We start from the raw sequence: 25,513 nt of genomic DNA, 5'->3' as shown, positions 1-25,513 counted from the left end.
AGCTGGGCTGGGCCCAGCCGGGATGGGCAAAGGAAGGGATGAGGGGTGGTCCAGGCCGGTTTCCGCCATTAATCCCGGGCCCAAAGAGCAGCGGATCAGTGCGCCATGACCTGGATGTGACGAAGAGCAATGCTTGATGGGGACTGTAGTTTCCAAGGCAGGACCTGGTTTTCGGCCCTTTTGGATTTTGGGACGCCAGGTAAAGGGTCCAGGACTGGTAAATTGTAAATAGTTGAGGCCCAAGCATTGTGGCATTCCACTCATCACAACTTGCCAACCTGAAAATGATCCATTTATGTCTACTCGTTTCCTGTTAGCTAACCAATCCATGCTAATATGTTACCCCTTACACCATGACCTGTTATTTTGTGTAGTAATCTTTGATGTGACACCTTGTCAAATGCCTTCTGGAAATCCAAGTACAGCACATCCACAGGTTCCCCTTTATTTACATTTATTGAAGTTCTTTGAGGAAGTAACAAGCAATTAGTCAAACATGATATCTCCTTCACAAAACCATTTTAACTCTGCCTGATTGCACTGAGACTTAAGTGCTTCATTACAACCTCCTTAATAATGACAGCAATTTCCCTATGACAGATGTTAAGCCAACTGGCCTGTAGTTTCCTGCTTTCTGTCTCCCTCCTTTCTTGAATAGAAGAGTCACATCCATAATTTTCCAACCTGATGGGACCATTCCAGAATCTAGGGAATTTTGGAAAATTAACAACCAATGCATCTACTATCTCAGCAGCTACTTCTTTTAAGACTCTAGGATGAAGTCCATCTGGGCCTGGGGACTTGTCAGCTTTTAGCTCTAATAATTTTATCAGTACCCTTTCCCTGGTGATTGTAATTGTTTTAAGTTCCTCCCTCCCTTTCATCTCCTGATTCACAATTATTGCTGGACGTTATTTGTATCCTCTACAGCGAAGGCAGATGCAAAATCTGTCCAGTTCATCCGCTATTTCCTTATTTTCCATTAATTCCCATTCTCACTCTCCAGAGGACCAAAGCTCACTTCACTTTTTTCTTTTAAAATATCTGTAGAACTCTTACTGTTTTTATATTTTTAATCTAGCTTTTTATCCCTCATTATTAATCTTTGTCATTATTTGCTGTTCTTTATATTCTGTCCAATCTTGTGACTTGCCACACATCTTTCTAGAATTACACTCTTTCTTTCAATTGATATCTTTAACTTCTTTAGTTAGCCACATATGGTGTGCCCTTCCCTTAGAGTCTTTCTCATTGGAATGCATCTTTTCTGAGTATTCTGAAATATCTTCTTAAATATCTGCCACTGCATCTCTACTGACCTATCCCTTCCCTAACCTAATTTTCCAGTTGATTTTTGCCAGCTCTGTCTTCATGCCTTCATAATTTCCCTTAAGTTTAAAACACTAGTCTTATATCCATTACTCTCTCCCTCAAACTGAATGTGAAATTCAATCATAATGTGATCACTGCTAGAGAAACATAGAAAATGGGAGGAGTAGGCCATTCGGCCTGCTCCGCCATTCATTATGATCATCCAACTCAATAGCCTGCTACCTAGGGGAACCTTCACTACAAGGTCCTTAATTAATCCCGTCTCATTGCACATTACGAGATCTAGTATAGCCTGTTCTCTGGTTGGTGCTAAAACGTGCTGCTCTAAGAAACTGTCCCAAAAACTCTATGAATTCATCATTCAAGCTATCTTTGCCAATCTGATTTGTCCAATTTATATGTAGATTGATCACCCATGACTATCACTGTACCTTGCTCACAAGCCCCCGTTTCTTCCTGCATACCCCATCCTACAGTATAGTTACTGTTAGGGGACCCATAAACCATTCCCACAAGTGACTTCTTACCTTTGCTATTTATCATACAATTTAAATCTGGATACATGAATTATTTGTAAAAGGCTGGTCATGCAAAGAAAATTATTGTGAAGCTACATCATTGCTTACCTTCATCAGTCTCTGCTGGCTGCTTGGAAAGAATGCATTGTAGGACTGGATTTTTCCAAGCACCACCCTCTCTACTGATAGCAACAAGCGCCTGCAGTTCATTGTGCCCAAATTCCAGCAATGCAACGTGAGAATCCTGTCAAAAAGACATCAGTGATAATTTAAGAGTACAGATACAAAATGCTGAATAGGTAGGTGTTGCTTGGCTTTACCTTACAGCAATGTCCCTTGTAAATTTATTCACAAGTGAATTGCAACTAGGTTGCAAGAGTCAATCATAGCAATGGACTTTTATTCTGTTTTTAGAATTCACATCACGTTTAAGTTAACAGCTTTTTCAACAATTTGATTAGGCTCAAAATCAACAGCAATATTACAGCAGCATCATTGCTTTCTGCTAGACCATACTGAACTTTCGTGCCGACTTTCACAGTTAGGAAACAAGAAAGTGTTACAATTTTGTACATTCTATGCTACAAATTTGACTGAAATAAAATTAGCTTCATTAAATAATTAAATCCATTAAGACGTAAATCATGGGCTATTTTAGAATATGTGCTTCATAGTAAACATAGGAACTGCCAGACTGAGAAGCTTTGTAATAAAATGCATGGTAATTTGCTGTAAAGAGTGGCTCATTAATCCGTTTTGACAGTTTCCTATGGTGGCAAATGGGTAATTCACGTTACAAGGGTTTTTTCAACTTCATGAACAGCTCCAGAACTACTACTGCTCATACCAAAAATGTGGAAGCAATTTTTCCATCTATTACACCAGTTTTTGTGCCATAAAGGAGAAGAATGTTCTTCTGGCACAGGTGACAGTCTGAAAAGCACTTAGTGAAGTAAAGGCTTTGAGAATGATCATCTCAATCTTAAAACAAGATGTACACAATTTCAGTAATCAATGGAAGCATGCTGTATAAAAGATCACTCTGCTTAGCCGTGACATTCTGTACTACAGAATATTTCCGGGGAAATATTAGCCCACTCTTTTCCTTCCAGCAATTCCAGTACAATAGGTATTGATTTTTCTCTGCTTTGTCACCCATTATCAGTGTATGACATTTAGTGCTACTAAGTTATTTGACATTAGGAAGCAAACAACTGAGCCAGGTTCTCTCCTCACATTTGCATTTCCAGCAGCAGCTTCTGGGCTACAATCAGGAGTGGGATCCTCACACCAACTCCAACTGCAGTTATCCTACTGCTGCCTTGGTTGAGATCACAGTTGGGGTATCAAAGCTGGGGGAATTGTTCTGTATTGCCTATGTGTATTATGCATAATAGCTTCTATCTGCTGAATTAACAGAGAAACAAGGAGACAGTACATTTGTCAAAAGGAATAAAATGGTAAAATATTCCCTTACTCCAATTCCCAGTTTTATACTATTTAAGTTTGCATGTAAAGATGGTCAACAGATAAGCCAAAAAGTAACTCAGACATTGCCCTCAGGACAAAACTAATCAGTTCACAAACATGCTTTTAAGTTCCACATTGATATGTGTAGAATTCAAACCTCAATGTGGCTTTCTATGCAAAAGCAGAAGCTTATGGGTTCAAGCCTCCTTTAGTGCTTGAGTACATGATCTAATTTGGCACAGTACAGTTCTGGTAATAATGCTACATCTTTGGAGTTGCCACCCTTTAGATCAGCAGTTAGACAAAGATCCTATCTGCTTGTCCAGGAGAATTGGGATCCTATCTATGGCCCGTATTCAAAAAACAGGGTGTGTCCTGCCCAAAACTTTTCCTTCAATTGACACCAGCAAGATAGTATACCAGGTTGATTCAGCTCATTGGGGCATTGCTGCATTTGTCACATAGCAAGTGCCTGCACCAAAGCTCTAAATAACATGGCAGGTGATTATATATGTGCAAGTTCTTGTTTAGTCTTGAGAGAAATGGACTTAACATTTCAAGTCCAATATGACTCTTCAGAATAGGTGTCAAATTGGACTCGAAACATTAATTCTCTCTCTCCCCACAGATGCTGCCAGGCCTGCTTATATTTTCCAGCACTGTTTTTATTTCAGATCTCCAGCATCCACAATAATTTGCTTTTATCTTGTTTATTCCTGCTGGCCTTTCAATCATTTAAATTAATAAATAAGCTTCAGAAGACATTAACCAAACTTAGTTAAGACTTAAATATGCAAAGTTTCCTCTGAAAATGAGCATCAATACACAAACGGGTATTTGAGAACTCCAAATACGGGGCTCACTTTTTAGATCATCACTGGCAAATTAGGCCCTCACTTAGAACCAGTGCAAATCCCAAACATTAGATTTAACAAAAAAGCTTTGCCGTTTCCAAATGATCACTCACCTGCAATGTCTGTTGCAGCCTCTGCCATACTTCTTGTGGAACCTCTTTTTCAGATAGTGACAGTAGTAGCTCAAAACAACTCCTAAAATTTTAAACAGGGTTAAGAAACATGAGTCAGCTAGCTCCTTTTTAATGGTTCAGAATTCTTCTACTGGATATGTACATCTACTGAAAGAAACAAAAGACCTATGTAGCCCTTTGAAAATAAAGCATATTTATTTTGCTGCCAATATGACTAAGAAGCCTACAAGTTTAATTTACTCTGTCATACAACTGGAAAGTATCAGATGCCACAAGGTATTCTGCCAACAAACCTGGCCAAAAACAGTTTTTGATGGAATGCGTGACCAAGCAACTGAACCGCTAAATGGCAAGCTGTTTGTATTTCCAAAATATCACAGGCCTTACTAATGCTTTTGATGAAGTGCAATTTAGGTGGTTTTAGATATCTTACTCATTAATACAGGTAGGTAATTCCCTCCAATTATGTGTTTGGATGCATAAACTTATGTATCACCCAACATCCATTTAGCAGTGTTACTAATGACACAAGCAGGAGATCTCTTGATCTCCCTCTGCAAGAGATCAAAACGCATTATGGGCCACAAAATTAGCTATTCAGTCAAGGTGGTAAAGAAGAAATTATCCCAAGCATATTTTCCATACTTAAGATACTGACAGCTCCAATTTTTTAGAAAAATGCGATAAAATACAGAAACACTTACACTGCTAATCGATTAAGTACAAAATTAATATGAGCACACTCCATGGTCAGGTAAGGCCTTGCGCTTGTGTAGCTCTGGATAGAAATCCGATAGACCTCCAATAAAGGCAGGAGCTCCTCAGAAGCTTTGCACTTCTCACCATATTGTACCAAGATCTATAGTGAAAAAAGGTAACTGGTTATTACAGAACCTAATTGTCAAATTAGCTGCCCAAATGATACAGCATTTCTGCAATCTACAAACACAGATATGGAAACATTTTAAACCGTGCTTTTAGTCTATACAGTAAGTTAGAAAATCTCTAGGTAGCCAACAAGTTTTAACTCCTTCCACTGGACAGATTCAAAGCAGCACGGCAAGAACTGAAACACAATCATAACTGGAAGAAAAAGACAGCACAAGATATTTCAGTACATCGATACAACAAGTTAATTTAAATAAGATGGCAATGGTTCAGAGTTGGCATCGCCATTTAATTTCCAAGTAACGTTTCTACTCTCTCCTCTATTTCCCAGATTCTATGCTAGAGGGTCAATTCCTTTTTCTTCCATAACAGAATAGAGCTGTTCTTCTAGCTGGGCAGGCTGCCAGTTTGCATTGTTTTAAAATTCCATCCTAGTTATATTAGATTTTCAAAGTAGTTCTCAATTTTGCCAGTAAAAATCACCTCTATCATCCTTGTTCATTGAATATCCCAAAACTAAACAATGCCAAACAGCATCTAAAATTGTTTTTACCTTGAGTGCTGACCATCAATCCACATATCCTATGCTGCTTATGACCAGATATCTACCCACACAGTCAATGACAGTGAAGGCTCACGTTTTTGTGGTTCCCTAGCCCGATGAACAATTGCCTCTGCTGCCTGCTCAAGGTGCTGATTTGGTTCACTGCACTTGGGTCACTATGCAAAATAGTATCATAGGCTACCAGTGATGCAAGAAATCAACTTGACAGTTTTCTAGTCTACAACAAATATTTTTTCCAACTTCCCTAATTTTCAGAAACAAATCGGGGGAAAAAAAAACACCCCAGGCATTTCTCTTGCAGGCCCACTTTCAGAAAAATAAGGTCTGAAATGACCTCTGGCACATACAGGCCAAAAGCAAAGAATGAAGCAAAGTTGTGCATTGAAATTGGCTTACTAGCTCTTTCCCAAAGTTAAGCTTTAAAATGCAGGAAAAGTGCAAATTTAGTTCATTCAATTTTCATACCCCAGAATGCTTCATGACACAGCTTATATTTATTTAGCACCTTTAACGTAATGAAACACCCCAAGGCACTTCACAGGAGCGTTATAAAACAAAACACAATACCAAGCCATATAAGGAGATATCTGATGACCAAAAGCTTGGCCAAAGAGGTAGGTTTTGAGGAATGCTTTAAAGGAGGAAAGAGAGGTGGAGAGAGAGAGAACTCCAGTGTTTAGGGCCTAGTCAACTGAAAGTGTGACCAGTGGTTGGGTGATTAAAATTGGGGATGCTCAAGAGGCCGGAATTAGATGAGAACATCCATCTCAGAGTTGTGGGGATGGAGGAGATTACAGAGGTATGGAGGGCCAAGGCCATGCAGGAATATGAAAATTTTAAAATCACGACACTGCTTGACTGGGAGCCAAAGTAGGTCAGCAAGCATAGAGAAGAGTTAGGACATGGGAAGAGCTTTGGGTAACCTCAAGTTTATGGAAAGTAGAATGTGGGAAGCCAACCAGGAGAGAGTTTGAATACTTAGTCTAGAAATAACAATGGCATGGAATGAGAGTTTCAGCAGATGAGCTGAGGCGGGTGGAGCTGGGTACTGTTACGGCATGAAACTAGGCAGTCTTAACAATGGAACAGATATGTAAGAGCGCCCAAAAATCAGTTGAGCAGCTTCTGACTTAACAGTAAAAGACTTACAAACAACATGAAACAACAACATATATAGGCTTCCACAGCTGTAGCAAATGAAGGAAATATATATTTCTTGTACTGTTTTTGCTACCAGTAAGGCTGCTAATATGCATAGATACCTAACTTTTAGCAGAGAGAAAGACTTGTTAGGAGTGAATACCAAGTGGCGTTTATCAAGGCTGTTTTATTTCAGTTTATCAAAGGAAATCACCAGAGTTGACTCAACATTTTCCTTATATTGCTAGTCTGATCTCAGTACTCATTTGTGGTACAGCATTTCCTTGCTGCATTACAGCGCTTCTGTGCATACCGAGCAACATGTTTAAAATGTGGTTCAAGGCCACGTAGCCATACTTCCTTTCAAAAAAGTGGACTGAAACCTCAAGACAATTTTGTTTATGTTCAGTGATTTCCTTCTCAAAGCTAAAAATGAACTTCACAAGTTATCTAAAATGCAAAACAAGCCATGTACATTGTAAATAATAGTTCCTAAAATCTCATTTTTATTCCATAAAAGTAAATTTGCAACAAGAAAGGCATTTTAGTTCTGAAACCTCAACACCATCTGAGATGCACAACCTAATGCCAAATGAAGGCATCTGAAGTGTAAAGAGTTCAACAGGAAGTAGGAAGCATCTCATGTACTTATTTGCAGTTTAATTATAGGAACGTTACTACAGGGAAGCATAATTAGTGTGAGATAGTTATATAAGCAATTGTCATTAAAAGTACTGACATTTGAATTTTTAAATAGAAATGTTAACAGAAAATCACATGCTGGTGCAGAAACATAATTTCTTCCTTAGTTTTGACTCACCACACGTAAGTTACTTGATTGGAGGTTGGAGAAACTGGGACTGTTATTCCTAAAGATGAGAAGGTTGAGAGGAGATTTGATAGAGGTATTCAAAATCATAAGGGGCCTGGACAGAGTAGACAGGGAAAAACTACTCCCATTGGTAGAACATCAGAAGACATCAATCTAAGCCAAGTGGCAAAAGAACCAAAGGCTCCATAAAGAAAAACCTTTTTTTAAAAAATGCAGCCAGTGGGTTAGGACCTGGAATGCACTGCCCAAATGTGTTGTGGAAGCAGAATCAATTGTGGCCTTCAAACAGGAATTAGATAAACACCTGAAGCAAAAAAAAGGTCAGGGTTATGAGGAAAGGCAGAGGAGTGGGACTGACCAAGTTGCTCTTAGAGAGCTAGCATGAGCATGATGGGCCAAATGACCTCTTCTGTGCTGTGACCATTCTGTGATTCTGTAAATATCAGCCTGAAATGGCATGAAGTCAATTCAGAACGTATTTTACAATCATAGTTTACAGCAATGTGTGAAACTTAGTTATGATGCAGCTCATTTTCAATTTTTTTTAAAAATCAGTCAATTGCAGAAAGAAAAGGGTTTTGCCATTTTCAAAGCTCTTGTGGTTAAACTGCATATAACAATGCAGCCAAAATGTGAAATAAAAACAGAAAAAGCTAGAAATACTCAGTAGATCGGCAGCTTCTGTGCAGATAGAAAGAGTCAAATGTCTTATGATCAAATGATCAGCCAAAAAAATTGGTTTGGCTGCTTTGAGAGAAAAATGTATTAATGAAGGAAATACCCAAAGTTACCCCAAACCGTACTGATTTGCATGGCTTTAGATGAGCCAAATACACAGATCACTTCACCAACCCACTGACCCATTCGGAGAAAACATCTAGCACCTTTTACAGCAAAAGTTTTTTTAATTCGTTCATGGGATGTGGGGGGGTCGCAAGCATTTATTACTCATCCCTAGTTGCCCCATAGTTCAGAGGGCATTTAAGAGTCAACCACATTGCTGTCACATATAGACTAGACCAGGCAAGGACAGCAGGTTTCCTTCCCTAAAGGATATTTCAATTGACAATGGTTTCATGGTCATTCATCATTAGACTTTTAATTCCAGATTTTAATTAACTTCAAATTTCACTATCTGCCATGGTGGGATTCGAACCTGAGCCCCTAAAGCATTACCCTGGGTCTTTGGATTACTAGTCTAGTGACAATACCACTATGCCATCCTCCCTTGAGTTGGTTAATTGTCTCAGGGATGCCTACCCAAGATACAGATAGGCCTGATGTGACAGTACCTGATAAAATCAATGCAATTGCTTCTAGTAAAGAACTTGAAAAGCAGGTGTTAACACTGCAGGCTGTTTAAGTATTGTTCATATTAATAAAAAGGTTATTGGCTCTAGCTGCAATGACTCAAGTTATTCTTGAAGTTCCAGTCACTTTACAGAAAACATATTTTGTCCATGGGATTTTCACTCTTCACATGTCAAAAGGCTAATTTTTAAACCAGCTGATCTGTTCTATGATTAACGACGCTTTCTGATCTACTACTGTTTCTGATGTTGCTGTTTAGTGAAATCAGAATGTAGATAAAACAGTAAAGACAAGCCTAAAAAAGATCTTGCCTGGCTTTAAATTTAAAAACAAAGTAGCTGAATTGCTGTCATGATCCTTCCAAGACCATTCTGCCATCCCTGCTACCCAATACACGCGAGCTGTACAGTTTAACATGGCAAGAGTTAAAAATATACTGAATTAATTACTAATTTAAATTTATTCATAGTATTGTTTTGCATGTCTGTATAAAATGGTAGCACCTGGTTTCACATTATTCAAACTTGAAACGATCCACTCACTGAAGTGGCACCAATTGATACACAGACTATACAGTAGAACATGCATGCGCACACAAAAAAAATTCTTCAAAGGCTGAAGTCCTGAAGCATTACACAAACACAATGAAACAAACTATGGTACAAAGGATAAACTACATTCAAAAAATTAGGAATATTAGATTAAAGGTGGTCAGACTCTATGCACTAAATGCATTCCTCATGTTAATACCTTAAGTGGGGCAATGGGGGGCAGAGGGGACTGTTACAAATTGGCCTCAGTACCCTCGGTTCAGGGTTGGGGGAGGTTAGGGGATAACGCTCCCAAATCTTAGAACTCAAAAGTGTGGCTTAGTTCTACTGAAGAGAACCTGCACCAGAACAGACTAGGGTCACATTAAATTTCAAATTAACCAGCAAGCTCTCCAAGCACCAAATCAGAATTAAACACAGAAAATGCTAGAAACACTCAGGAAATCAGGCATGGAATGGTGGACAACAAATCAGAGTGAAGAGATGAGAGAGAAACAAAAAGGAGATATACATGAATGGATAAACAAAAACAAAAATACCTGGAAAAACTCAGCAGGTCTAACAGCATCTGTGGAGAGGAGCACAGCCAATGTTTAGAGTTCGTATGACTCTTCAACATGAATGATGCCTCCCTTCACTAGTTTGTAAATTGAGCTCTCCGTCCAGGATGTTTGAACATAGCTGGAGAAGGAAGGATTTTATCATTGTATTCCTTCTGGCTCAGTTGAAAACCATCTCCTTACACCTCCCTCAACAAGTTCATGCAGAGAGTAGTGTACCTAGGATGAACTAAATTCTTCTAAAAATTGAGGTAAAAATAAAACAGGGCCCAATAACAGCCCTGTTCAGTTAAGCCTGGCAGTGAATGTCCAAACACTCCCCTGCACCCCTCCCCCAACCATTCCCACAGCTATATTAGTTTTATTTCTTTCAGCAGCTCAGTTTCAGAAATGTGTTTGGACTGGTAGCACCAACATGACTACTTTCACGAAGCTGTTTATTAAGTTCCAATGCCTAATCACACATGATTAACAGTGGATGGGGATCAACATAAAAAATGGCAGTCCCAATAGTAACTGACAACCATTTGCTCTCTGTGACATTTTTGAAGCCATATGATGTTAAGCCCCACTGTAGATCAGTGACTATGGTAAATCCATGATCAAAAGGTACAGTGCATCTTAACGTAGAGATAAAGTTAAGGATATTTTTTCAATACTGGAGATTTAGTGGTAGTTTAAAATTGACCTGATATGAATGTCAGAGTAAAAACATTAGAATTATTTTATTAGAAGGGCTATATCTATCATTCAGCATATATTCTAACATTGTGATCATCGAAGCAATATTTTGTGATGAATCAATTACACTCTAGTTTTCATCAAAGATGGATACCAACATATGGCATTTAAACATTAACTTGAATACAATTAAGATAATTCATTAGAAGGCAGTTGAAACAATGATAGGAAAACAATGTGATCAGAGTAGCCAATAATCCTGAGAAAAAAGATATGGATGTGTCACAAAAGGGCAGGCAAGATACTAGACCAGCAAAACCATGGCAACAGTTGTGGTGGCTGGTGTCCCACAGCATTTCAATCATTATCAGGATTGACAAGAGGAGAAAGTGATTTCCTGACTGTTCCTGTTTATTTTCCTTTTGAAGTAGTGTCTGGTCATCCTTTTGATAGCTTTTCAATCAAGATGATTACAATGGGATATGATTAAAGTTCAGTTCATTTCATATTGTTTGCATGGTGTCCTGAATGTCATGAACATTTCTATTGCATAAATGTAACATTTTCATCACAAATTGAGATCAATTTATGGGAATGTGTTTTTAAAAATGGAAAATCTGCCACTGTTCTCTCTCCCCATCTCCACCGGTTCTCTCTCTCCAGCTCCCTCTGTTCTCTCAGGTGCTCTCTCCCCGTCTCCCCGTCCTCTCAGAGGTTCTCTTTCCCCATCTCCCCCTGTTCTCTCTCAGGTTCTCTTTCTCCATCTCCCCCTGTTCTCTCTCCCCATCTCCTACTCCTATAGGGTTGTTGAAGAATTAAATAAAGCTCGACTGTTTTAATGAATTTGAATTTTGATCTTTCACAATAATGGTATACAGTACTGGGACAAAGTACACATGCAACTTTTCACACACTCTTCAAAGGCTTCCATTCAACAGAAAACTAATCTCTTCCATTCTGCACTAGATGCTTCAAGTGGGAGATTTACTGAGTGTCAAAACAATGCCTACTACAAAACATAGTTGCTGTAACAAAAACAAAAATACCTGTAAAGTCTCAGCAGGTCTGGCAGCATCTGTGGAAGGGAGCACAGTTAACGTTTCGAGTGTGCATGACTCAACGAGTAGTTCTGTTGAAGAGTCATGCAGAAACGTTAACTGTGCTCCCTTCCACAGATGCGGCCAGACCTGCTGAGTTTTTCCAGGTATTTTTGTTTTTGATTTCCAGCATCCGCAGTTTTTTGCTTTTATCATAGTTGCTGTAACATGCTGTCCCTCACAAGTCATGTATTCAGTGGAAACTCTGGGAGTTAATGAAGTTCTCCCAGAAAAAATTCTGGCCCCTGTTCTACTAAACCAAGTGATTAATGGCAAAGATTTCACAAAGTGAACAGGGCCCTCTCTTCTGTAAACCACATGGCAAACTCAGTTGCAATTAAGATAGAAAGTTGACCAGGCACTAGACAGCCTGGCTGACTGCTGGCAAGATGTGAGTAGTGAGGTTTATTTGTTGAATCATGAACTGCAGGGTCAACAGCTGTGGCAGAATCTCTTACATCCATGAAAGAAACACCTCCTCCCCCAGCTACATAGCTGGGAAAGAAGCCCAACAACTAAGGCCGAGAATCTTAAGCTTGAAAAGAAAAAAATTCCAACTGCACCCAAGCAGAATTTGAGAGAATGGAGGAATTATCCACAAAACTAGCAGAATGAGTTTTGAAGTTGTTTATATCAGAAACTGATCATGACAAAAATATGTTCAAATTTTCTATCACATGAACCAAATTTTACATCGAATACACAAGTGCTAAATATCCATGAACATGTTCATGTTGACAATTCTCTGCCTGGACAATAACACTGGATGTAAAAATACTGTTCACAAAATGTAAATAGAAAATTTGGAAATTTTCATATTTACGTAAATATAACTGCAGTCAAAGTTAAATATGGGTTGGATCATGAAAATTGCTTGATTCTTATTTAAACACTATTCTTCTTTCAAAAGCACATTAAACTAGGACTACAGCCAGTGACTGATCTGCCTAATTTAATAGTGATAGAAAGCTTATAACTCCAAATCAGTTAAGACATTTCATCCAAATGTAGTGTTCACTGCACAGGTTACCAAAAAGTCTCATTTTTTGTTGAGTACAATATGGTAAAGGATCAGATAATTCAGCTGACCCACATCAAGCCTCACAAACAGCGTGACTGGCACAAATTCCACAAGGAAAGAGGATTCTACACTGCACTTCTATGCTCAGAATTAATCACTGATCCAAACATTGACCCACGTTTGGAACCATGGCACAAAGTTATAAATGTTGCAGTACACAAGAGTGGAAATCTCCACAAAGTCAGTTTTAGCCGCGTGAAATAGCAACTGCAGAATCAAAGAAACCCATGAAATCTGGAGTCAGTACTAACAAATTTAACAGTACTTAAAACACAATGCCCCAAAAATAATATTCATATTACATTTACTGTTCAAAGCATTCGTTTCACAAACTTCTGTCAATGGCATTCAGACCTCACTCGCTCAGTAGTTTCAACAGTAAGGAGACCCTGGAGATGTTCAAAACGTAAGTTTCAGCACAAAACAGGGCCAGGCAGCAGCCACATTCATACTAAATAAATGCTGAATTCTCAATTTAGCTTTCTTTTAAATTGTATGGTTGCTTAGTTGGGCAGTTGAAAAGATAAAGCTCTCCAATCTGTTGATATGATTGACAGTATTTTTTTTTCCAGTAAATAAAATTTTTCATTGCCTTTCTGGTCCATTCTTTCGCTTTGTTCCCACTTTTACATTTGCAACAATGTTCCACTTGATGTAAGACGATAAATACTTTATATCCACCTGAAAATTTGATCCAGTCAAGAAGCGCCCAAGAAAGTGACACAGACAAGCAGCACACAAGAATCATGCCCAACCTTCAAATTGAATAGCATCATAGATTTTTTTGATTGGAGCTTTTTCCTTTTCCAGTGGAGAGAGTTGGGAATAGGGTGGTGTGAATTGGCTGAAATTCTGAACCACACTGAACGTACACTAAGAAAATTGGGCCTGACTTTTAGGAAGACTGGAAAAAAATCATTTTGAATCCATGAGAATTGTAGGAACATGCAGTGAAAGAGGTTTGGAATTGCCGTTGTTGCTTTAGAGTCCTCTTCCAATCACCCATTTCAAAGGTTTTGGCAGCTGATTAAAATGGAATCTCTTTATCTCAGCAGTCAAAGCTAAGATTCCAGAGTGAAAACTAACCACCGTGAACAAAGACAGTTTGGGAAATGAATGCACACAGATCATGTCTTTTTTCTAAACTAAGTTTTGCTAGAATGGACTAGTCATCAGATCACATCCACACATTCAGCTCGATTTGCCTGCACCCAGCAAATCAAATCAAACAAACTAAATCACTGTTGGCATCTGTTCTTGTGCAGTAGCTAGTGCTGCTAGCCTCTGTAGCATACAAATGCTGGAATGTCACCTGGAGTGGGCACCAGTAGGGTTTAGGGGACCAAAAACAGTTTCTTCCATCTTCCCAATGCATCTTAACTTAATAGAAATTAAAGTGGGGCTTGCTATTGTTTCATGTGGTATGCTTGTATTTATTTACAGATGGAGACAAGTTAATAAATCACTTAAGCTTTTACGATAACTTGTTTGAAATCTCTAACAAAATCAATATATATTCAAAATCTAAATAGAACACTTCCATACATGGCATGATAAAGTCGGGACTAGCAATCCAATTCACAATTTTAAGTCAAACTCAAATAACCATCCTGACTTTTAAACATCAGGATCAATGGAGTGCAATCTATTCTCATATTTGCAGAATCACCTTGAATTCCGCTGAAGGTTGTTCACATTTTTCTGACTGAAAGCTTCAAAAGAGGTACTGTCCCCCACTAGGTTTCATCACATCTATGGTTTGCAAGTTCAGGCAAAATTCAATTATTACTTCTATTAGATTTCTAATAAGGTTTTATCTTGGACTTTGTTTCGAGGTTCACACAAAATGCTGAAATTAATAGCCTTGTACATTTGCTGATCAGAATGCGTTTAGCTTGTGTCTTCATGACATCTACAATAGACTATTGCATTAGGCTGGGCATCATCTATACAATTCCAGCAGAAGAATAAGAACAGGCTGGCTGCTGTTAATTGATGTATAAACTTTGCCCAATGAGTACGCAGCAATCAATTCACAGATAACCATGCAATCATTAGAACAGCAATCCAGCTTATTTGACTCAAGGGGCATTTTATCCCATATAGGAATTTCTCTACGCTAAACATCTTTAACATGCCTTTTGTATCACAAATAAATGGCCCTTACCTTGGGAATCAGGTTATGTTGCAGGGTCTTTGCTCCCCTCCTTACTTTCCATAAATTCAAAGTCTGGGTGTCACCTTCAAGACTGCCAGTTAATGGCATGGCTATTTTGCTATGATGATTAATAAATCTACAACAGCTGGTCAACATGAATTGATGTCTTGCCCATAGAGCGCGTGCACAGCTCGATAATCCACCTTCGTCCGGTCACACCTGTATTGCTGTGCCCTAACCCCATACCCCCACGGACTGTAACCTCAATAGAATACCTAAGCTTTTACTGTCCTAATCCAACTTAACTGGATGCTCCTCCCATGGCCAACTAAAAAGGCAGCAAAACTTGCTACAGCACAATCCCATCAGAATTGAATCCAAAATGCATGACTGTAAACCTATACTGTGCTGACATTTATCACATACTCAGCCATCCTACAAAAGTCTGTCACATGCTTAATAATACTGGGCCAATGAAAAGTGCTGTAGCATCCAGCTATTTCATAAATGTTATGCTCTGCTGTCCTGCAAGAGTGATATCATGGTGTGCCTTTAATAAATCTTTGCAATATGTCCACAATGCCACTAAATGGCAACCTTTTGGTTCCTGACCCTAAAAAGTTTGGATTTGCAATATTGGACCACAAGTCTATCCTCGCCACAAAGCTTTTCTCCCTTGCATTAGTCACATTCAAATCAGCAAAACTGAACAGTACTATTAGAGCAGGTGCTCCTACTTTTGCATTCATAAGCCCGAGTGACATTCCAGTCACTAGTACAGCAACTGAACCAACAAGACCACAAATGTCAGCTGTCCTACTGAGCATCCTGCACCAGGTGTGGGCATTCCAGTGTTAAGATGTTTACTCCTGCTCCTATTTCTTATATTCTTATGTATGGGTGCTTCAGTGAGTTGCTTCAGGGCAACTAAGGTAGATGGAGGAATGATGACATATCCTTTTATTGTCTGCAGGCTCATGTCTTGCGATTGGGTTTGGTCTTCCCAATTGATGGCTAACCGCACCAGAATCAACGTATATACTGTGCTGCATTTTAATATTACTGTGACACCCAAGTTCTCTGGTGTCACACATGGCTCCTTATTAGGCCACATAACCACACCCTCAGGATTCTGGGTGCATGCCAGCTAAGTGCACCACTCCCCGGCTGACTTGTGGGAGGAATTTGACTGCTGTGATCCTGGCACAAGGTAACAAACCCATCTGCCTAAATGCTTCAGGGTCTGAAGCAATCATTTTCTTATGGCCATAATTCCAAATATTCTGTTTTTGTTGGATTAAACTTCTGTGAAGCACCTGAGGATTTTTCTCTACCTTATAGACACCATATAAATGCACATTGTTAACTAGTTCTACAAAGGTATGATATACATTTTCTTCAATTTCTATATGTTTGCCTCAGGCATCAAGAATTAATAGCACATTTTACAGTTTCATTGTTCACGTTGTCCACCAGATTGAAGAAAAAGCTGCAAGCGTTTTAGCATCTAGAGATATGAGATGTTCTTTTCAAAACTTCTTTGCTCCATTTATTACGCTTTGCCAATGCAGAAGCCCTAGAATCAATAGTCATTTATAAAATTTGATAGCTCTCCAATTTTTAGCAATTTTGATTGAAATTCATTCCCTTGCGCTCTCCCTGCAATTATACAAGCTAACTTTTCTTTGTATTCGTACAATGTCAATATTCTACTTGTTTTGAGTTTTACTATTGGACAGTGTGAACTCTATGCTAACCTCCACACCCGAGCTTTGGAGAATATGACCTTGATATCCAAGTAAATTTACAGTCACATCTCACAGACAACATACAGACCTCCAAAGAAATGTTTTTCTATCTTCAGGAAACAGTACTTCAGACTATTACTTAGGTTTCAAAACTAGAAATTTATTGAATAATAAATGGATAAGCAAAAACAAAAATCAATTTACAATCTGATGCTCCTTATCAGCACATTACAACCCCCAACCTAGTCTGAAAACTAAACTGGTCTTATATTTCGACGTGACACCTTCAAGTGCCACAATGCCAACACTAGATGAAACATTTACCATCCATGAATGCCAGCATTAACATGCGAGTTGGTACTGCAACTGTATGTGGTGCTGTGATGGCCATCTATGCAAGTAATATCAAGGGAAATCTTCAGAAATACTGAATGGGTGTTACTGCCAACAACTTGCTGCTGTAAGAAACGTGTGGGAGGTAGGACTTCTCAACTTGGTTCCTCCTGCTGTGCATTTGAGCTGCAAAGCAACTGCTTTAGATGATGGTAATAACTGTGCTGAAGGCAGTTAGCACCATCGTTTTGCACCAAAGATCAAGATGCTTTGATCAAACCAACAGTCCTTGTATCATAGTGCCAGAGTTTCTGCAGAACAGAGGTCGAAAAGTTGTGGTGAATACTAAAGATGTACTTGTCCCAGGGGACCTAGGACTCTGCACCACTAAATTCAGCTCAAAGCCACAACAATGGGCTCTTTAAAACAGGATTTCCAACCAAGGAGATTTTACAATTAAAACCAGTCCCTTAAATATTTAACACACCACACCACCATGTTGCCCTAGAATTTATCTCCACATTATATACAACACTAAGTAATAGTTCTGGGACATGGAATGCTGAAACTAACAGGCTTAATTACACTACAACTCCATCACCATGAAGCTGGAACCAATGACAACAACAAATTCTTTATGGAGTGAAGTGAGCTCAGTGCGTTGCATTTTAACCAGAAATCAGCTCAGTCTGAGCAATTCCCGTGTTGGAAGTACAGTGTAACTAGAGTAGTATATGGGAGGCGTGACATACCCTCATCTTTGTAACCCAGCTGGCTCTATCACCATCAGATGGAGTCACAGGTATGTTGCACGAGCCAAGAGTATGGTCTCAAGGGCATCCTGTGAAAGCACCCAAGATGGCAGGTGGGTAGGAACTTGCAGATACTGTCCAGCTGCATTGACAATGGCAACTCTAATGAGGACTGCTTCAACTATTTTTTAAAAACCAAGACTGTTGATAATGAACTGTGAGCATTATGCTTTTGTCCCCAGTTATGCAATGTCACTGCTTTACCTAAGTTTGAGGAGCTAGCTCCATGTTTAACATGTTAGGACATCACTAAACTATTTCAATTTGCAAGTAAAGCCTGAATAACTTTAATGTTTTGTTAGTGAATGCCATTTAAGTTTTACAAAGTACATTGAAGTAAGAATGAATGAGTGGAACTACGCAGGGTCAACCACAATGGTGAAGGACCCTAAACTCCTGTTTCTATGCACCAGTTCACATCAGGAAACTTTATGTTCCGACCATAGCCTTTGATAGCTGAGCGGTCTGTATGGCTCAATTCACCTATCCACAAACTATTTTGATAATGCATTTATTGATCAGGAAGCATGAATATATATCAAGGATAAATGGTCACCATAAACTTGTCGACAAGGTTCTGTAGAGTTGTATCTGGCATCATCTTTAAAAAGCTGAGTCTATAACAGAGTATTACTCCCAAGTCTCTTGTACAGCTGCAAGGCTACGAACCTGCTACAGACTTCTTGTAAAGGGACTAAATGAATTCCATGTGCATCACCTACAATTGATGCAGCACATCAAATAGCAAGGCAAGGTCATTAAAGCTCAAGCTTCATCATAAAATACCACAACTGCCAACAATTTCAGGCTTCAAAAGTAAGTCTTCTGCTGTGAGCTGAAAAGACAAACATTCCAATGGTTGACAGAAGTGATCCGAAGACACTTTACAAAACAATTTTCAGGGGCTATAGCAAACCGATCCAATGGGAAGGCGCAGCAATTAATGCATTGCAATGGGGCATTAACATATTACTATTTGTTGTTTTGAAATTTTGAAAACAAACGCCCACACAGAACAGAAAGCAAAAAAAAACAAACACTCAAGCAACAACTGCTGCTTCATCAGAAATCCTCATGTCTGTAGTTCTAGTATCAGGCCCAGTACCAGAAGTACTGAGGATATGGAAAACTTCCACTGATCTATAGAACTCAATTATTTACGTTAAGAATCAGAAATCCAAACAAAAATACACTGGATTTCACTTTTTCATCTCAGTTTACTTACACTTCTGTCCGGGCATTTTGACACTCTTTTCACACACACATTTTTCCAGAACCACTTTATCCAATTCAGGATCGTGGGGAGTCAGGGCCTATCCCGACAGGCAATGGGCACCGAGGGGTACACCCAGGATGGGATGCCAGTCCATCACAGGGCACACACACACTAGGCTTCTGAACAATTCTAACCTACCTTTAGTACATTGAACCATTTTGTCACTAGGATGCAATTAGTTCAAGTGGATTCTTCCTCATGCATGTAATATCTATCAGTTACTGCTGCAACATTTGAATCTATTGGGTGGCCCATTAGAAACAGAATTTTATTCCCAACTGGAAACATCCAATGGTCCCCAGTTCCAGAAGTTTACTGTGCAAGGGGCCATTAAGTAGGAAGTACAGTTTTAGGTTTGCTGAGGCTTCCATCCTTAATACATGTAATTTTCCTTCTCATGTTCCATGAGAAAGTTTTTATAAGCATCACAAATATCTAGCAGAATGGGAATAAACACTCAAGATGCAGGAATTTCCCTCTGTAATCAATGTTTTGAATTTAATTTTAATACATCGCATTTTATAATTGAGGGACACATCTAGTCCTTAGGGTCTGTAAGCAGTGTATAATTTACATTTGAGCCAGCAGAATTGATAGTCAGCTTCTTGGGCTTATAGCTCTGGAGTTAATGAGTGTGGATGTCATTATTTTTCCATGCAAATGGGAAGAGCTCATTCATGCTGCTCAGGTGAGAGTAAAGCACTGAACAAGTACAGTGAGTATAGGTAGGTTTTGTTGAGTATAAGTAAATTCCTTCCCTATTAGTATGAAATTGAATAGATTTATGGAGCTTGCAGAAGAACTACAAAAAAGGCAAGAAAAGTTTACTACTGACATTAGCTAAAGTCTTAGCGGTATCCATAGCAAGCTTTCAGTTTTGCAGCTCAATCCAGGAGAGCCATTTATAATACCATTAGGAGGTTACCATCCTGAAGCAGCATTGCACATAACCAGTGCATTCAGAAAGGAAATCAGCATTCTTTACAACCAGAACTTAAGAAAAAGTGTCTAATTCTCGCCATTCGTGTACGCCCGGGTCTCTGGGTGTAGATACAATGTGAAGACAATTAACCTTCCAACAGGAGATAACTGTCAAAAAGAAAACTCTAACCCTATTCAGGTCAAGACAACCAGAGAACTGAATACAAAATCGTCGTGGCTGACATATAAATTCAATGGCATTCACTTGATATACAAATCAATTTGGAAAACTCAATTCACTCAAGCTCACTAACTTTTATTTTCACACTAAGCCAAACCAAAGGCGAGTATAACCCAGGCAGCACAAACAAGGCATCAGGGCTCACTGGCAAATTTCATATAAGCTAAATAAAATGAATATATGTTCTACTAAAAAGTTAGGCACCAGAGTGACCTGATCTGTCTGGTTAGTTGAGTTATATAGATCAGGAAGTTCCCAGTTTGTATAAAATTAAATGATCTCATAAGACCGCAGTACAAGCATCAGTTTACCCTCAGTAAAGCTCTGGGCTCAGGAAGGGGAGAAATCAAGAGCCAAATTTCCTACTCAAGCATCATCCAGCACAGAAGAACACAAGTGAAGAGGGCACTCAGTAGAGTGCATTCCTCCACCACACTTTACATTATTATACTTACCAGCTCTTCCTCTAGGTTTTTTCCCTAAAGAGAAATATTTTTATGAAGAAATTCCATTCACTGAGATAGTTTCAGGCCAATGCACATCCAACAATCTGTTCTGAAAACTCTGCTCACATTTTGACAGCTGTGATAAATTGCACCACAGCAGCTGAAACAAACTGCAACATTCTAAAATAACCAACATTTGAAATAAAACATCCCACAGCATTCTAAAAATAAGTATTTCACTATATCGCCCAATGTTAACAGATCCTTAATTCTAGGATCCAGACCTGAGCCTTTGCCCTAAACTAATCAGTACTTCATTAGGCCATACACTGTGTACCAAGTTTTGTCGAAAATCAGTTAGTTTTTGAGATATATTGTTTATAGACAAACAGGCAAAAATATTACCTCCGCCCACCCTCAGTGGCACAGGTAATAAGCAATAGGAGGTCACATGGCCCCCTGAATCTGCACTGCCACTCAATCAAATCACATTGGTTCTACCACTGCTCCACTTTCCTGCCCTATCCTCACATCCGATTTCCTTTGTGTCCTAAGATTTACTGTTCTCAGTCTCGAATGCTCAATGACTCAACTCCCACAGCCTTGGTAAAACTGACACCATGACTTTGAGATAAATAAAACTCAGATACTGGTTTTGGCATAATCAGACATCATCTGATCATATACCAAACAGGATAAGGTGGGTCAGCCAAAGTTTGAAGTTCACAAGCCTACATGCACAAGCGAGTGCTTAAGTGCAAGAAACTTGAGCTCATGAGAAAGCACAAGCTAAAAACAATCTAGTTACTTTGCTCAGAACTGAATTTAAATTCTACACAGAAGTTAACTAAGGAACAGTTACCATGAACTTTTAAAGTTCACAGGCTACGCTCCAATAAAATCTCCTAGAATATGACAAAAAGTTACTTGGTAACCCTTTGAGCTTAAGTAAACTAGGCACAATTAGCAGCAATGAGTCCTTCTGCTGAACTTTGTACAAGCCCAGTGTTGGAAATTGTTCAATGTTGATAAACAAAGACAGGTGTGGGGGTGTTACTAACTGGAAATGATCCATCACATTCACAAATATCTTGAAGCAGGATACTGGCATCAAATGAAGATCTGGCTACAGTAATGCTTCAGTAAACCACTATGGGAGTAAATGTTAAAAACCACACACTAGCCAGTGTAACTAAATTAAAGGAATACATTTTGTTTCAAATTAATTTTCAAAGTAACACCTGCTTCTGAAGTGTCAAAGAGAACTTTTCTACAGGCAACAGCAGCATACAGCTGCTGCACATAATGGAGCAACACTAGAACACAGCCCACAAGCATCCTTATGCAGGCAGATAGGGAGAACCAAGTAAAACACAGCTGCTTAGGATGACAGCAACAAAAAAAATCACAATGAAGCAGCACAGAAAGAGGCAATTCAGTCCATCTTCTCTGCGCCAGCTTCTTGCAAGAGCTACTCAATTAATCCCATTCCTACGTTGCCTTGCAAATGTTTCTCCTTCAAATGTTTAATATTCATTCAATGCCCATGAAAATTATTGAATCTGCTGTCACCATCCATTCAGGCAACACATTTCAGGTCAGAACTCACTGCATAAAAAAAAAATTCTTCTCACCTCTGGCTCTTTTCACAATTACCTTGCTCTGGTTACCAATCTTTCCCCACTGCAAAGAAAGTTTCTCCTCAACTCAAATCAAACCCCCTCTTAATATTGAATACCTTTATAAATCTCAACTTAGTCTTTTCTGGTCTAAGAACAATTCTTGTTTTCCTACTTACACCACATTACTCTTTCATCCCTGGTGCCCTTCTAGTAAATCTCCACTGCACCTTCACAAGATCTTGAAATCCCTCCTATAGCGTGGTGCTCAAAAGTGGCTATGATGCTCCACCTGGGGCCTAACCAGTGTTTGATATACAATTCTTTGCTTTTGTACTCTATGCCACTTTTCATAAAGGCAAAGACCCCATATCTCAACCTGCCACCTTCAAAGACTATTCATGAACCCTCTTACAGGAGGGCAAAAAGCACTGTCACAGAAAGCTACATATTAGTAAGGTTGTCAACATAGGATAGTCCCAAAATAAAGCCACCCAAATTAAAAACCCAAATCAATAATCTTTAATTATGTCCCAAAATATTGATACATTACACCTCACTACCTTTAAGACCACAGCCACCACTGGAGACCCATAATCACTGCTACTTGACACATGACAGTTTAAAATTTTCATTCCAGATAAAACCGATATTTGGAAAGAAAAAATTCACAATCTAATTGTGCTGCCTGGTAATTTTCATTGTTCACGGCACTTAATACTGATAAAATCCTGGTAGCATTGCAGTGGCATTACAATTAATGTCCAATCATACAATTCCTCTACGTGCAAATAATCAAACTGGTTTTCATGAGCTTGAACTCCACCCTTTCAAACATATTTTTGCATCATCTTAAAATACATGTAGTCTGACAGAAGGCACATGAAAGATTCAGATTTAATACTTATCTGTAAACCCTATTCAACTAAAAATATCAAGATAGCAAGTTAGTACCTATATAAACTGATAAGAGCCTCATAACATAATTCTCTGTCCCCAATTTAGTCAAATCAAAGAAAAAGGTCCGAAAAGTGCACACGTTCACACAATAAAGGACCCACTAATGCAGTCTTCAGTTATTCAATGCGTCCCTCATGTCTATGTGGAATGTCATTACTAGAAGCAGTGGGAAGCAAATTGAAGCCCAAACAAATCCATTCTTTTACCACTGCTGAAGATGGTACAAGATAGTAGGAGGAATCAAAAGCATGTCATCCTCTATTCTCAAAGTGTGCAGTTTTATAAACCAGACATCATAGCTGCCTTCAACCAGCTTTAATGAATCATAAATAAACTTAGCTAATACACTTCAACACTTGAGATATTCTAAATTCATCACTCCCATAACCAACAGACCTAAAAAAACGATTGGGCTTCTCCATTTTGTTACATAACATCCTGGAGGTTACCACTGACCAGAAGCTAAATTGGACCAGCTATATAGATACTATGGTTACATAGACCTCACATGGAAACAGGTAACTGATTGTAAGATAGACAAGAAAAATACTCAAGTTTACAATTTATTAGTAAAATTTACTAGTAGTAAAGCTTATTGGGACTGGTAAGGTTTTATTAATTAAGACAAATAAGTAATTAACACAGGACAGGTAATGTGTTGCGACTGCAGAATGTAGGAGCTCCTGGACACTACTGTGATCCAAGGCAAACATGTCTGCAGTAAGTTTCTGCAGTTTGAGGAGCATTGGCTGAGAAGCATTGAGCTGGAGGTTGAGCTACAGGCACTGCGATGTATCAGGAAGTGGGAAAGCTATTTAGACACTGTTCCAGGAGACGGTCATGCCCCTTGGATTAGGCAGAACTTTGGAGTTGGTCAAGGGTCAGGACTGTGTAACTGCTAGTGAGGCAGGTATGGGGATCGAGCATGTAAGCATGTAGAAATGAAGTTGGTTCCACATGAGAACCAGTGACTTTAGTGGAACCAGGAATGACATCTGCTAAGAGAATTTGAGGAGTTTGGGCTCAAATTAAAAACGCAGAATATCAAAGCTAATCATCTTTGGATTGTTACCTAAGCCAATTGGCATGGGATAAAACAGATTAGAGAATTAAACGTGCGCCTCAAAGAATGCTGTGGGAAGAAGGGGCTTCAATTCATCGGACATGGCATCAGTACTCAGGGAAGAATGAATTATTCTGTTGGGATGGGTTTCACCTGAACGAGGCTGGGAACAGTGTCCCAGCCAATCATATAACTAGGGCTGTGAACAGGGTTTTAAACAGAGTTGGGCAGGGGGAGTTCAGTGAAGGGAGATTTAGAAATCTAAAGAGAAAAGTTGAAGCATATGAACAGTAAAGCAATGTAGGTAAGGACAAGCAGAGTGGGACAGGAATGGACAGAGAATATAGGATTTGGGCCATTCAGCCCATCAAGCCTGATCTGCCATTCAATAAGATCATGGCTGATCTGGTAGTAATCTCAACTACACTTTGCCATCCACTCCCCAAAAATCGTACATCAGAAAATTAAGGTCATTGCAAGGTATAGAAACAAAAATATGAAATTAAAGGGTTTTTTTAAATCTGAGTGCATAAAGTGCCTGCAATAAGATAAATGAACTGATGGCATAAATGAGAGGTAAATGAGTTAGATCTAATTGCCATTACAGAGATATGGTTACAAAGTGATCACGGTTGGGAAATAAATATTCCAGGGTACACAATAATTTGGAAAGACAGCCAAAATCACATAGGAGATAAGGGTTGTGAAGAATAACATAAGGGCTTTAGTGAGAAAGGATCTGGCCTCAGAAAATCATGAAGTTGAATCAGTATGGATGGAAATTAGGAATAACAAGAGTCAGAAAAAAACTGATGGGAGTAGTTTAGAGGCCCCCTAACACTAGTTATACCACTGGACAGAGCATTATACAAGAAATTACTCAAGCTTGTAACAAAGGAAATGTAATAATTGTGGGGGGGGG

General features: G+C 39.0%; 1 protein-coding gene across 2 annotated transcripts in view; it reads right to left on the bottom strand.

The window, feature by feature from the left end:
• The window catches only part of rlf (RLF zinc finger), a 55,397-nt gene that overhangs the window by 16,707 nt on the left and 13,177 nt on the right, over positions 1 to 25,513 (bottom strand). For both annotated transcript variants that reach the window (XM_041212641.1, XM_041212642.1), the window contains exons 2-4: positions 5,013 to 5,167; positions 4,288 to 4,369; positions 1,959 to 2,094 (exon numbers count right to left, since the gene is read on the bottom strand). In XM_041212641.1, the coding sequence (XP_041068575.1) occupies positions 1,959 to 2,094; positions 4,288 to 4,369; positions 5,013 to 5,167 (373 nt within the window). The remainder of the gene's footprint in view (positions 1 to 1,958; positions 2,095 to 4,287; positions 4,370 to 5,012; positions 5,168 to 25,513) is intronic.

Source organism: Carcharodon carcharias, chromosome 19 (assembly GCF_017639515.1).
Source record: "Carcharodon carcharias isolate sCarCar2 chromosome 19, sCarCar2.pri, whole genome shotgun sequence".
Taxonomy (NCBI): domain Eukaryota; kingdom Metazoa; phylum Chordata; class Chondrichthyes; order Lamniformes; family Lamnidae; genus Carcharodon; species Carcharodon carcharias.
The sequence above is the reverse complement of the archived record's forward strand: the minus strand, read 5'-3'. Positions and strand labels throughout refer to the sequence as shown.